The 15201-nt window shown below is 22.9% G+C and overlaps 4 protein-coding genes and 1 non-coding gene across 5 annotated transcripts; 2 read left to right on the top strand and 3 right to left on the bottom strand.

Moving 5' to 3' along the window:
• The first annotated feature begins 391 nt into the window (after positions 1 to 391).
• On the top strand, positions 392 to 491 carry T552_05046. Its single transcript has one exon. It is a non-coding gene; the product is annotated as a tRNA-Leu (tRNA).
• A 167-nt stretch (positions 492 to 658) lies between these two features.
• T552_03161 (V-type proton ATPase proteolipid subunit 2) lies at positions 659 to 1556 on the bottom strand (the record flags this gene model as incomplete). Its single annotated transcript, XM_018371675.1, has 10 exons — positions 659 to 684; positions 725 to 747; positions 792 to 802; positions 856 to 878; positions 922 to 1058; positions 1103 to 1173; positions 1223 to 1258; positions 1304 to 1386; positions 1430 to 1442; positions 1491 to 1556. 10 exons carry the CDS (start codon positions 1554 to 1556, stop codon positions 659 to 661), a joined length of 489 nt encoding a protein of 162 aa, XP_018224468.1.
• Positions 1557 to 2161: 605 nt separating this feature from the next.
• Positions 2162 to 2516, top strand: T552_03160 (hypothetical protein). Its single transcript, XM_018371674.1, has 2 exons — positions 2162 to 2373; positions 2418 to 2516. The coding sequence occupies exons 1-2, from the start codon at positions 2197 to 2199 to the stop codon at positions 2469 to 2471; spliced, it is 231 nt and encodes a 76-aa protein (XP_018224467.1). The 5' UTR covers positions 2162 to 2196; the 3' UTR covers positions 2472 to 2516.
• An 814-nt stretch (positions 2517 to 3330) lies between these two features.
• On the bottom strand, positions 3331 to 5297 carry T552_03159 (hypothetical protein). Its single transcript, XM_018371673.1, has 10 exons — positions 5176 to 5297; positions 4767 to 5131; positions 4682 to 4724; positions 4539 to 4639; positions 4352 to 4498; positions 3932 to 4309; positions 3831 to 3885; positions 3670 to 3787; positions 3523 to 3623; positions 3331 to 3480 (listed from the first exon to the last, which is right to left on the bottom strand). The coding sequence occupies exons 1-10, from the start codon at positions 5249 to 5251 to the stop codon at positions 3377 to 3379; spliced, it is 1488 nt and encodes a 495-aa protein (XP_018224466.1). The 5' UTR covers positions 5252 to 5297; the 3' UTR covers positions 3331 to 3376.
• Positions 5298 to 6161: 864 nt separating this feature from the next.
• T552_03158 (hypothetical protein) lies at positions 6162 to 15115 on the bottom strand. The gene is made up of 29 exons (XM_018371672.1): positions 12956 to 15115; positions 12746 to 12912; positions 12546 to 12704; positions 12288 to 12502; positions 11182 to 12246; positions 10960 to 11131; positions 10585 to 10919; positions 10466 to 10535; positions 10381 to 10421; positions 9804 to 10341; positions 9649 to 9753; positions 9469 to 9606; positions 9321 to 9424; positions 9184 to 9275; positions 9089 to 9136; positions 8732 to 9048; positions 8632 to 8687; positions 8516 to 8588; positions 8315 to 8467; positions 8022 to 8269; positions 7848 to 7980; positions 7762 to 7806; positions 7550 to 7714; positions 7345 to 7505; positions 7067 to 7294; positions 6947 to 7024; positions 6690 to 6902; positions 6370 to 6646; positions 6162 to 6329 (listed from the first exon to the last, which is right to left on the bottom strand). Exons 1-29 carry the CDS (start codon positions 15067 to 15069, stop codon positions 6208 to 6210), a joined length of 7632 nt encoding a protein of 2543 aa, XP_018224465.1. The 5' UTR covers positions 15070 to 15115; the 3' UTR covers positions 6162 to 6207.
• Positions 15116 to 15201: the final 86 nt, after the last annotated feature.

The following is a 15201-nucleotide window of genomic DNA, read 5'->3' as shown; positions in this document are numbered from 1 at the left end:
AATGTGTTTTAGTTTATAATGATAATTAAAAGTAGCATATATCTAAACTGATTTCTTAAATTATAAACACTTTAATAATTTGAATCTATTGTTCATTTAAAAAGAAAAATAACAGTAGAAATGATAACTTTTGGTAGATACAGAATTGATTTTATGTTTCAATTAAAAAATATTTCAGTGTTTATTTTTAAGTTTCAATAATAAATAATTTTATATATTATAATTTTTCATGAAAAGTTTAAAAATAATTAAAGATTTAATAGAAAAAATAATGATTTATTAAAACATAAATTATAATTATATATGTTCAATATTAAAAAACATAGTTTTGAAATGTCTTGAATTTTTAATATAGATTTATAGTATTCATTTTTCTAGTGATTAAGAAATTGGGAAGATGTCCGAGTGGTTATGGAGTCACGTTCAGGCCGTGTACTTTTACGTGATTCGTGATAGCGAAAGCTGCGTGGGTTCGAATCCCACTCTTCTCAGATTTTTATATTTAATCTTTGTAGATTTAAAGGAATTGGAAATAGCATTTTATTTTTCGTAGTGTTTTTAAAAAAAACAATTGATTATCGATTTCATAGATTTATTTGTAAAATTAAAAAAAATATAGATCTACATATAAAAAAAAATATGTTATTTTTTATAATATTTAACATTCATTAGAGATTTTTGTATCTAGAAAATTATATAAATATAAATAAAAAAGGCATTTTACTTAAAATGAGAGAAACAATCAGTCTAGAAAATATTAACTTTTTAATAATATTATTAATTTTATATACCCATAAAGACCCTAAATATAGAATTATCATTAGTAATATCTTATTTTATATTTAGATAGCTTACTAATACTTCAGAAAATATCAACACTAGTTATGTTAATATTATTAAAATTATTGTTTTAATTATTACCTAATACCATAGAAACAAATACTCTTGGCTGGAGCATATACGAACGTACACCACTATTACCAATAATACCAATACTATAACCGGATGCTATCCCTGTCATTCCTACACTGAGTCCTGCTGCAAGATGTATTAAGCCACTATTTATAATCAGTATTAATTGATAAAGATTATGCTTCTTCACTTAAAAAGTGAGTAATTTTCTATAGGTGAAAGATTTCCTATTATTAACACAGATACGACAAGGCCATATACCTATATTTATAAGATATTGCTGAATAATATTAATCTTTAAAAATATTACGCTAATTATTCCACTCATAACTACTGGAATAAAACTCTATATGATTTTTAAATAAATATTAATAATTATATTAAATATTACTTTCATAATTAGTTCTGGTTTAAATTGTCCAATGCCTGCAATTCCCATTCCTGAAACTGCTGTTCCATAGGCAGAACCAATGGCTAAGTTAAGATTAGTTACAGAATAACTAAGTATTTCGACTACATGATAAACTCATCTAATATGAAATTTAAAATTAGTTTAAGGAAATAGAGAATGGGTGTACCGCTGCAGCTACTCCTGCAAATCCAAAAAATGAGCTATAACTAGGACATAATTCACTGATTGACATAGTAGAAATTTATATTGCTAAAATAGAAACTATTCAAATGATATTTCTTTGTTTATATTGTTGTTAGAGATATACCTGAAAATAATAAATTATAAATCAAGTATAAATTATAATTAAATATCTAACGTATTTAATTATTTTAGATTTTTAAAGTTTTTATTATGCAATATTCTTATTAATTTTATTAAAATAAATTATATATATAATAATAATTTTATATTTTTATGTTTTATTGGTTATATTTTTAGAGTTTAATAATATTTTTATGTATTTTATGTAAATAGTTTAAATAATACTATAAAAAAATAGTATATATTTTTAAATATTAAGAAATGTATATGGTTAACTATGTACTTTTTAATGATACACTGTTATATGTTTTTATAATATTTTCTTAAAAAAATATCTTTAAATTACCTTATTGTTTTTATCTTAAAGTCTTTAGAATTATTTATAGGTTATAATTTAAAAAGAATATACTAAAATGCTTTTAAAATATAAAATGTATTTAATATATTTTATGAGATTATAAGGGGAAATATATGTAAAAATATAAAATTGAATTTTTAAAATTTTATAATATAAAAATATCTTACGATTAATATTTAAGACTTTTCGAAAAAAATATAGAATTTTAAGTATGCCAAGTTCATGTAATGACATTCGAAAAGCTCTAGCATTATGTATTTCGAATTCGGATTGTATGAAAAATGGAAATTCTGCAAAAGAATGTTTATCTAATTCTGAATTATTAGAATTTGTGCCTTTACAATGCCATCTTTTAAAGAGAAGTTTATATAATTGCAAAAGAGGAATGGTAGAATTGTTGTTATTTTGATCTTTTTTGTTTAGTTTTTTTAGCTTGATATGAGAAAGAGGTTTCGTGGAAATGTCCCTATTGATATTGATAAATGAGAAATTAAAACTTATATGTGTAACAATATAATTTGTTTTTGGATCTTAAATATTCTATAATGAATAATTTTATGGTATTTATTGCATTTCTTATCATATTTTTGAAATATTTAGGACAGGTATTTTTAGTATCAAGGTTCTTTATTAAATCATTTAATTTAATTATTACGATAGTTTAATTTCTTATTAGTATATAAATTGTATGATTTTTAATAGTTTTTTCATGTTAAACATTTAATTAAATATATCTATTGGTATTATCTATCCTTTTTTATCATATTTATGGTAGTTATATATTTATTTTTTATGTATTTTTAGTTTTTGTTGTTTTCTAAATAGATTTAAACATTTGTCATATTTAACATTCTCGTTTATATATTATTATCAATGAATTCGTTCAAGTTCACAAAAAATGGTATTTTCAATGATTAATGATATATAATTATTTTTTTTAAACTATATGAAATTTATTATAAATAAAAATCAAAATATATGATGGATAAAATTAATAATTTGTCAATATTAAATTCTAAAGTATATAAAAATAGTATATAATCTTCTTATTTTCAAAAGTATTCTATCAATATTAAAGTTCCATTAAATACTGTTGATTTGAAGTTTTAATTTTTATATATATAGAAAATATTTTAATGAATTTTTTTAAAAAGATATTTAGAATATAGTATTGAAATATTTTTGGTGTTTTATCTTAAATATTTAATATTTTATTGAATTATTGTTAAAACTAGGATCTTTATAAAAAGATATTTTGATAATTTAAAATCATTTAATAGTAAGAAATAGTTTTCAATCCAACGTGTATAAATTTTAAATATAAATTTGATTCAATGATATTAAATAAATATTTAGTATTTTATAATAATTTTATATATATTAAACGTCCATTACAAGTACTCTATTTCATATCCTAAGAGGGTTTCTGTATAATTACCATCCCAACCACGATTTCCACTTGATGTAAGCATATATTTGCATGTATTATCAATATCTATTGTTGTTAGAGAAATTCATATATATATTATAATAATACAAATTGATGATATAACACCACCATAATGGCCTGGTATTATTAAAAAAGGTATTTTAGATGATCCGTTTAAATCGTACATTCTAATATTGTCATAAGATGCACTGGAAAAATATAAAATACTAGTCAATATTATTAAGAAATGTATACCAAATAAGATGTTTCCCATTAGGCATTGAATGAACTGCAGATACAGGGCCAGAATTTAAAGGAAGTTTAATAGAGCGTAATGGTTTATCTAGAGCAGAGTATATTGAAAATTCATCCACTAAACAATTGAACTGTTATTTATAAATAAAGAATAATAATACCTGTTCCATTTCTTCTTCCAGCATATATATATTTTCCATCAACTGACCAGCATGCCTAAACGTAAAGTTATTATATCAATAATATATATATTTATATTTACATTCATACACCATGGTGGAGTGCCATTAGGTATTCCTAACTTGGCAATATGTTTTAATTGTCGTACATCCCATATAGTTATACTTCCATCAATTCCAGAAACAATAAATTCATTCTTATTTTGAATCGATTCATTGTTTAAATTAGATATATTTTTCTCTTCCATTCTTTCATTATCAAATATTGAGTCAAAAAAGCCTTCTAACAAATCGTTTGTTTCATTTAATTCTGATTTCATGTTAATTTTGGGTTCATTTTTTATGCAATTTGATGTTGATGTAATTGTAATTGGAAATATTGGTCTGTATGCAATAGTAGATATTTGACCTGTATGATTATCATAAGATCGAGAAACTGTGCCTGTATTAAGATCCCATTCCTATTTTATTAAGATTATTTATAACAGTTTTATAAAATATACATATACATTTTTATCCCATCCTCCACTTAAAACTTTTGTTTCACAAGACGAAAGTTCTAGAACAGAAACAGGAGATATATGTTTTTTCATAGTTGCTAGAATTCTTCCTTCATCATGTCTTACGCTTTGTAAATTAATGACACCTGTCTATTGAAGATTAATATAGATTAAAAATAACGTCATTCACATCAATTCCAGAAAGCATCCATAAAGCCTGTTTATTAACTGCTAAACAATATACTGGTGATAGTTTATGATATGAATTTGTTGATATAGATCTTGGTGAATCTAAGACATATAAGAAATGTATAGGAGAATAAAAAAAGAAACTTTGAGAGTCATTATTTTCCCAGTAAGATAATAAAACACCTGCCTGAAAATATTAAAATAAAAATATTACATTTTTATGAATCACATTTACTACTGAATCTACAAAAGGATGTCTTTGAGCAACAGTAAGAGGTATTTTTCCGTTCATACTAGAAAAAAAGTCAAATTTTCTGATATATCCATCATTTCCTCCAGTAAATATCCATCTCATACATGAAGTTGCGGCCATTATATTTATGCTAGTAGAATGTGGTGCTGTGAATGTTGGAATGATATCATAAGAGTTTGCTTGAATAGCATGGGAATTATCACTACTATTTTGATTTTTCTTAGTAGAAAGAGATTTATTTGATGTGCATTTGAAGTCAGATTCTGATGATATTAGATTCTCGGAAAATCTATCTATTTCATCATCGTAATTTAGTTCCAAATTTTGACGGAATTCAGAACCTTGTGTTGTCAAAAAAAATAAACATTCAAATAATGGTTTTTACCATTGCCATTTATTGATGACTGCGTATCTTTATCATCTACTTTGTCGTCTTCACTATCAATCTCTATATTTATCATATGAATTTGATTTTTAATGCTATTTGGCTGATAAATATATATATCTATGTATTGGAAATTTAGTATTTTGAATTTGAGATTTTTTTGTAATCATTAGGATAAAATTTTTTAACCATACGTTTTTTTTATGATTTTAAATGTTAAATTGAAATTTAAAGTTATTTTTTACGAAACACATATTTGTTTCGTTAAAAATGTTTCTCAGATTTTTTAAAACTTAAAATTGTTGTTTAAAAATAAAAAATAAAATTGAAATATTTTTATCAGGGTAAAAAAATGTTTAAAGATGTGTCTAGATAGTTTAGAATTTATTAATATTTATTGAAAATTTAAAATAATGAAAATATTTGAAAAAAATCCATAAAAAATATAATTAGATATTAAATGAATTTTTTTTATAACTTTAAAGAATAGTTTTATAATAGCATTAAATTTTATTATTATAAATAATTTTTAAGTATAATTCTATATTTATAATGAGCTTTAAATTTATTTTATAATATTGCTTTGAAAACTAGAGATTATTCATTTATAATTATTTAATAATTTAAATTGATTAGTTTAAGTATATAATTTTTTATAGATATTCATAAATAAATACATAGTTTAAGCAATTAGTAAGCTTTTATAATAATTATGCTTTCCATTTTTTTTGTAAGTAAATTTTGTTAAGATAATATTATATGTTTTTAACTAAATTATATTATATATGTATTATTTAAAAAGTTTTTAATTTTATGAAGTTTTAGAGAAAAATTAAATAGTTAATATGGATTTTATTTAACATTTTATTGTTAATTTTAAAAAATATATAATAGTTTAAATTAACATTTGAAAAATCTAATTATTTAGCAATAATGGTAAATAGTTTTTTATGTAATAATATTTAAATAATTATATTTTAATACAGTTAAATTGCTGATTTATCCTTAAGTATTTTTGCAATTTTAAAAAAATTATGTAAAAACTAGAGATGAAATACAATTAATACACAATTTTGTACTTCCTATTTTTGAATGTTGATGAATACAATTAGAACACAATAATGCACCACAAGGATGACAATTATATTTCCTATCTTGAAATTGTTAGGTAAAGCTAGAAAAAAATATAATTACCTATAATTGCAAATGTTGTTTTGCATATAAAACAATTATTATATTCCTCGCCTGATAAATAGTGGAATTTATGTACAGTATCAGGGAGATTCCATATATAAACATTTCCAAGGCTATCCCCAGTAAATAATGAACGTGTTTTTCCAGAAGGATATAATGCAGTTATTTTAGATGCTAATAAAGAGTTTTTTATATAGTCATAATGTTGCAAAGTTTTAATGTTTACAAGCTCCCTGATTAATTTTCCATTTTCAGTTTTCCATGAAATATTCCATATCTATATAGAATAAGATTTATATTTAAAAAGTATTATCTAATACTTGCACGATTCCAAAATTATGCCCAGTAAATATTAAATCACACTCTAACCACTCATAATTAATTCCCTCATAAAATTTACAGCTAAATATTATATCATTTTGATTAAACCCAATATTTTGGCGTAATAATAAATCGCCATTTATAGTCCAAATAGAAATTATCATTTCTGAACATGCTGCAATATCTCCATTTGTATCATTTATTGAAATACACTAAATATAGCTTAAAAACATCAGACATTTGTTGTTTAAAATACCTGTATAGGACTACTACTTTTTTCTAATGTACGAACATAGCATGCTCTATTTAAATCCCATTCTATTACTAAACCATCCTATTATTTTCAATAATTGATAATAGATATGATATTTAAAACCTCTGATCCAGAGACAATAATACTAAATGATTTTGATGAATCAAGAGATATAATAGGTTTAAAATGACCTCTTAGGTAATTTTTTAATTTTAAATTTATTGTTTTTCCCTGCATAATAGACCATATATAAATAATGCAATCATTACTTCCAGTTATTAATGTATATGGTTCTATAAAACATGCACATGTTATTTTTTTAAGATGAAGTTTATGAAATGATTTAAAAATCTAATATAATTATATTATAACGTTAAATATTTCTATGAAATTTTACTAACCTTTTTATTTTCTCTATTATAAAATTCTATATCACTTCCAATTATATCCCATTGGAGATAAATATTAATGTTAGGAAGCATATAAATACAGTTTGAAGAACATCCAATAATTTTATCTAGATTTTCTAAATATATAATCGTTTTTATAGAAAAATCGCTTTCTTATATAATGTTTAGTTGATTATTATGCGTAAGTCCATATTACCTTGAAAATGCATTATAGCTTGAATTAAAGAACTAATACTTTTTTCATATTTTCCAAGATATGGTATTTTTGTTGCTGTAATATACTTTTTTGTATTACAAGTTCTTTTAGGATGTGGTTGCTGAAAAATTTGGTTAGGTGTTTGACCAAAATTATATATTATGCCTAGATTATTGCATTAGAATAAAAGAAACAATTTTTTATATTTCTACCTATAGTAGCTATTTTTTCTATAGGATCTTCAATTTTATCAATGTCTAAAAGTTAAATTTCATACGAATTAATAAATACAACTAACCTATAGAACCTTGATATGAAAGATGATGAAATATATTTGTAGCTTTTACAGCTAATTCTCCTTGTTGTTTGACTCCAAAGATCAAATCAATCCATTCATTAAGATGTTCACTAACATAATCACATTCCAAGGCCTATGAATATTTAGAAAAGGTCTTCATTAGAAATAATTGACTTCTCTATGTTTCTTTATAAAAAGCTTTGGATCACCTTTTGCCCATGGAGGTAAAATTACTGAATCAATTATTTCATTGCTTCCTTGTTTTTTTCCAAATTTATAGTTATTTGAATTAACTAAAAATTCTGGAAGATAAAAAAATTCTGGAATTAATTCACGTACATCTGCCATATTTTCCTGAGAGGAAGATAACCATGCTTTTTCAATTGAATAAAACAGTCTATCAGCATGATCAAAAGACCCTCCTTATTATAATTTGGTTTAGATGTATTAATTTAAGGATAACCTACCTTGTAATAAGAGATAGGAATCAACAAAAGGCTTCAATCTAATTAAATAAGAGCATACTATCATAGCGGAAGAATAATGAGTTCCATAATGAAAAGGAGGTTGAGAACTATCTTGTATTTCTTGGAATGATTTAAATCGTTTTTCAAATTCACCTATATGGTATTAATTTTGTAATAAATCACTCTTTTAGTTTTTCTTACATCTTCTTAAGGGATTTTGAGCCCCCATAGGTTTTGAAAAATCACGAAATGATTTTGGATTAGTAAGATCAAGCTATATTTTATGAATAGTTATATTTTATAAAGAATTTTTATACCTCTTCACTGCTATAATCAGTTAAAACCCATGGAAAAATAGGATATTGTGTAAGATCTAAATATATGTTCTATTAATTAACAATTATGCAAAAAAAATACCATTGTATGTTCTTCCTGTTAATGTATTAATTATCATAAGGTAATGAAAATTTGATATTTTCCCTTCCTTCCATTTTTTTAAAGAAGGATGAATAGAATTAAACATATTTATTATACGAGAACAAAATTTTGTAATAGACGTTTGCGATTTAATAGTATCTGTAAATTCGCTATTTATAAGAAAATCTTTGGAAAAAGAATAATCAATTTGACTTAGCTTAGAGAGTAGTTTATTATATACATGTTCTCTTTCTTTAATAGATAATATAATTAAATAACTTTGACCATTATTAAAAAACAGTTCAAGGCCAACGTCTCTGTAAAAATTAATAAAAAAATAAGGTAAATTAAGCCCACCTAAACAAAAATTTCCTTCGATAAATAGATACTATTTGGTCAAAAGGCCTAAGATATTTATATTATAGGATATAAATGTTTTAGAGATATTTTACCATTTTCTTGTTTTATGTTCATTTTGAAAAGGAGCAGTTTTTTTTTTAGATATATCTTTTCCTGAAAGTAACTGAATATACATGTCTCGTTCCTAGTGACTAATAAATATATTTAATATGCATGTTTATTTATTTACATTTTCCACTGTTGGATCCCATATAGTAGTAATTTCCCCATTAGATTTTTGAAAATAATTATCCATTAAATATAAATTATTTTTCCCTAAAAATAATATTCCTTCTATTATAAAAATTAATAAAATGAAAAATAGTTATTATAATTACCATATGCATCTAGACCATTTATTCTAGAGATATTATGAATTTCTATTATGTAATCACCATATTCTAGATTCCGCAATATTTTTTTGCTTTTGTCATCTTTAAATAAATTATTAGTTTTTTCATTAAGATTTTCTATATCTTGAAATATTAGAAAATTTAAACATGTTGCAAGTTTGTTACTATGATTAAAGCTTTGAATAATAGGTGAAATTGGTTTTTCAGTATTAATTTGATCTGTATTATTTTTAAAGTTATTAGGTATTTTCAAAATTTCTTTATTATCTTCTATTTAAAATTATATTCAATTAATATGAAACCTTAAAAAACTTAAATACCATTAATATTTCTTCCATATATTTTATCTACTTTATATGAATCTATTGGAATTTCTTGTTGAATTTCTGACTGTATTATTGGGCTCTGATAACTATCAAGTTTCATTTTTTTTCTCATTCTTGATCTCCCTTCAGTAAAATCTAACTTCCATTTTTTTTCTTTATTATTTTCAAAAATGCAATGCTCTTCTGTTAAGTTAATGATTATTTTTGACCAAACAGAATTTAGAAAATTATCCAAATCTATTTGGTCTTGTATATATTTCTCAATTTTTTTGTGTTGTAATGAGACCAAATTTTTGCGCCAATTAGATAAAATTGATTCATGTTTAATAAATATATCAGAATTTTGAATAATCTGGTTTTCTTGAATATACAACCTGTCATTCCTAGTTTGTTCATTTAATAATATTATTTCTTTCCAATTTTTAAGCTGATTTTCTAAATAATGATTCCATGAAGTGTTTAAATATTTAAAAAATGTATTATTTAATATATATTTATTTTTATTTACCCAGGATAAAAAGTATTTAGGGTCCTAAAATTTTAAAATATTTCAAAGGCTATTAGTACTTACAAGAGTAGGTATATTTAAAAATGTGTCAGCAATATTGTAATCTATATCATTAGTAATAATATTATAATATTTGAGCAGAAAGAACCTGATAGCACAGATTGATCAAATATAGAAGAAATTTCATGGAACTTTTGCTGAATAATTAATTTCCAAATCTATTAAAATGAAATTAGAATACGTATATATAATAATAATTATACTTGCATTTATTGACATTATACGCAAATTATAAGATTTATCGAAAAGTAAAATATAAAGCCAATAACAAAAATAAGTAATAAATTTATGAATATTTGTTAATGGATAAAATATTACATAGTTGCAACACATAATTTTTTCGATAAAGCTTTGAATTTCTTTTTTTTCGTTATAGTTTCTAAGAGTAGATAATTTTAGAAATAAAACGTTGTGGAAGCATTGTTGAATATTAATAAAAAATTGTCCGTATATTTTTTCTTGTTTTTTGATACTAATTTTATGAACATGCTCAAGAATAAATATTAGAAATTCAAGAAGATGCTCACACATGAAAAAATGGCCTAAAAAATTAAAATTAATGTATGTTAAAAGCTGTAATACCTTTAAGAGCACTATTAAGGCAATCTTTTGAAAAAATATAAATATTAGAAAGCACTGATATTTCATTAAGTTTATCTAATTGACTTTGAATAATTTTGTGTAGTTTTATTAAAGTAGTATATAATATATATGATTCAATATAAATTTGATTTCCAAAAAAACACGATGGTATCTATTTGTTTGTAAATATCTATAGGCAAAAATGCATATTTATATTATTACCTGAATGTTAAGTTTTAAAATATATTTTTTTGATGAGATAATAATACTATCTATGATATTTGTGACAATTAATTGAAGCAATATTTCGTATATTGATACAATATCATATTTGTTATCTAATTCGAATGTCTTTAATGATTTTGATTTAAAAAAAGTAGATGATCTGTTTTTTTTTGTTATTGTAGATTTTAAATATATCAATGATATATTTTCTTTATCAGAAATAGTTTCTATAAAGCATTTTGAAAAAGAATTGTTAATAGTATCTAATTTCCATAAAGTTGGAATATTGTCATTTTCGAAAGGCAATGTATCAATGATGAGATTTTTGCTTGAAATATGAAATAGATTTCTTGAATTAAGGATAACTTCTGTCCCGATATGATCTTTTGTGAATATTAAAGGACAAATGATGTAAAGGAGTTTTTCTATGAAGTAAGGAGACAATATATGCTCCTTAAAACACCTAATTGACAAATACATATTTTTTATAAATCTTATAACACGAAGAAGTATATCGAAACCTTCATAATACTTAGTTTTTTTAAAATTGTGAATGTGATTATGTTGAAAATTATTTTTATTTATTTTATTATAAATTGCGCTTAATGAATTTGAACGTTTTCGTTTAACATTTATAGGTGAGAGACAAATATTCATATCATCTTTTGTAGAATTGATATATGTTCGAAATAATTTTAAGTCATGTGCTCCTGATTCAAGCATTGCAAGAATTACATCATATATTTCAAAACAATATATCTTTGTGATATTTTTATTTTTGCTTAATAAGAATCGTAAGAATTCATCAAAATTTTTAATGTCTGTATTTCCTTCTTTAATATTTAAAATCTCAATTCCAAAAAAAAGACAAAAAGCAATTTTCCAAATATTAATATTATTCCACCATTTTTTTAAATATAATTTTATAAGAATGAAATAATGAGTTTTTGGCAAGAATTTAGATATATAGTTTGTGCCTTTTAGTATCATTAGTTGAGAAAGTATTTTGAAGCTACATATAACACATCTGGAATCCTTATTTGACAATAATAATAATAACCACTAATAATATTAATATTTTAGTACCAATAATAATTGCATACCTTATCTGTAATCACTTTCGAAAATTTTTCTATAAATGATCTATTTTGAGTATTACATAAAATATCTGAGAGCATTTCAAGAACGTCAATAGCCTTTTTATATAATGGAGAATTGTTATTTAATTCTTTCTCATTGAGGTTATTAGGGGCTACTCTATCTTCAAATAAGTCTGAAGTTAAGGGTTCTGTAGTTTTATGTTTAATTTTCATAGGTTCTTAAATATCATTTAGAATTTTCTAATGAAATAATATTTATACCTTTATATAAAGCATAAATTATATATGTAAGAAGTATTTTTATTATTTCAGGTGTAAAATAAATTTCTATTAATGTTTTGAAAGTAATTAAAAATAAAGGAAAAATATTTTCAGAAATATAATCCAATTTTAAGGTAATAATGAATTTTTTTATTATATCTATAATAAAATTAGTCAATTTTTTTTCTTTGATAACTTACGCATTTTATCAAGGCATTTTATATTAAATTTTGCATATGAACTTTCTAAAACTAATGATAAAAAATGTTGCATGTACAGTTTTATGGTTTTTTCATCGGCTTTTTTCCATATTTCAAAGTCTAAAATTAGAAATTTATATGCTAAAGGATTTAGAATTATAGAATTCCTACTAATAAATCATATAAATTTGATAATAAATATAATAATACTTAGAATCTAATTCTTCGTATCCCAAAAATGATAAAATAGAATTGAGGAGATGAATATTATGTATTTTTTCTTTATTCTTTAGTATTTTTGCAAGAATTTCATATCCGTGATTTTTCTCCATATGTTCTAAATTCCTTCTATTGTTTTTGATAAAAGAAAATGTAAGTTTAGTAGCACAAATTAGATCATTGGGTGTTTTTGAAATTTCAATCAACTTAAGTCCTAAAATAGGTCCTCCAATATAAAAAATAGAATCTTCAATGTTGTTAACTATAACATTAATAGGATTACCTATAAACCATCCTATTCGCTCATTATTGATTATGCAATTATTTGAAAAAGTAACTGCTTTATTTAATATTATTAAATTATTATCTATTTTTTTAGGTGCTATTTGCATAATTTTTTCATTTATTTTTTCTGAATCATCCCATTTGCTTGAAGCGTTAATATCGAGAATAGAATCATTGCAAATATAAAACAATACTTTATTATATAGTATAGATGTTATATTTTCATTTTTAAGTGTATCCATATGTATAATTTTTTCATTTTTCGTATTTTTTTTCCCTAAGGGGATATTTAATATTGTTGAAGAGTTCTTCATTAAATTTCTTGGAGTGTTCTGATAATCTTTATCATAATATGGCCCTATATGATAATATAGATCTATTATATCCTCATTAAGCACATCTTCGATAATTAAAAAACTTGAAAGACTCCATTTAGTTAGTGATTTGTTTTGTCCATATCTAGTACATAGTTCTTGAGGTGTTCCTAAGAATAGTTGAATTGGCGATTTGTCTTTGTTAACCACAGGATATGAACATTTAGTACTTTCAATGTGTAGTCCATTAACAGAAAAAGAAAGTTTAGATGATGTCGTAACTTTTTGTTTTTCATGAATTAATGCTATATGATACCATTGCCCTTCTTCAAATTTATAGAAGGTGAATTTAGTACGATTTTTCAATGATGTTTGAAACAATAGATTTTTACTATTTTTTTCGATAAAGAGTTTGCATATGTATTTTTTTTGGCTATCGACAATTAATAGTATATCTGTATCTAAAGTTTCATCGAACGTATCAAATCTAATCCAAAAAAGTATAGAATAGCCATTTAAAGGTGGAAATGACTTGTGAAGACAGGAGAATTCAATATATGAATACCCATGTAATGATAAATTGAATTGAATATGAGATGGACTCTGGTTTTGTGAAAATAAATGTAAAAGAAACGATGTAAGTTCTTCGTTTTTCGTTAAATCCTTTGAAAATTTTTGTATCAGAAAAAAAACATCTTTAGTAGGTAATCCATTTTGGCATAGCTTAACAATTAGCTGCAATAACATTTCCTTTTCCATTGGATCTAAAATTAGTGAATCATTATCGAAAAGTCTTTTAATTATAATAGATGGTATTTCATTGTTAGTAAATGCTACAAGGTTTATTTTTGAAATGCAATTTCCAAGCAAAGAATTAAAAGTTAAAAGAATTGACAATCGATGCCAGGATAATTTGAAGTTTTTTTGTACTGAAAGAATAAGAGGAAGAATTTGTGGGTTTATAATTATATCTTTTTCTGAAAATTTTTTTTTTATCAATTCTTCGAGTTTATTGAATGTATGTTTTTGTAATTTTTTGTTCGTATATTTTTTTATGTTTAACTGTTCTTTAATACTTCGAAACGATGATTGAAATGATTCATCGTTAAGCGCAAAGGAAAATAACATTCCTATAAGAGTTTCTGGTTCATTCTGGAATAATGTTGTTTCATGAATGAATGATGAAATATCACAGTAATGAAAAAAATGATATGAATTAAAAGAATTCCATGAAACGGCTGTGGATAAAAGAGTAAATACCGAACATATTACCTGAATTGATTGCTGATGATCGTTATGTTGTTGATTTTTTTGAGTATTTTCATTTTCATTATTATGAAAAAACATATATAAGAAATTTAATAATTTTTCAAACCCTTGAGATTTTCGAAAAAATGTCATAGATTCTTGATTGTTAATAATTAGTTGGCGGATTTGAGATAAAAGGATTATTTGATCGATAGCATTGTTCATTTGAAAGAGTTGAGATAAAAGTATATTAAACATCGTTAAAAATATTTATGTTTTTTGCTAAAATGTTATAATATTTATTTAATAATATTTGTATTTTGAATCATTCCAGATAATTTTAATGTATACTTCTTAATATATAAAAGCTTGTGATTAAATGACTTTTCT

Source organism: Pneumocystis carinii (genome assembly GCF_001477545.1).
Source record: "Pneumocystis carinii B80 chromosome Unknown supercont1.15, whole genome shotgun sequence".
Taxonomy (NCBI): Eukaryota; Fungi; Ascomycota; class Pneumocystomycetes; order Pneumocystales; family Pneumocystaceae; genus Pneumocystis; species Pneumocystis carinii.
The sequence above is the reverse complement of the archived record's forward strand: the minus strand, read 5'-3'. Positions and strand labels throughout refer to the sequence as shown.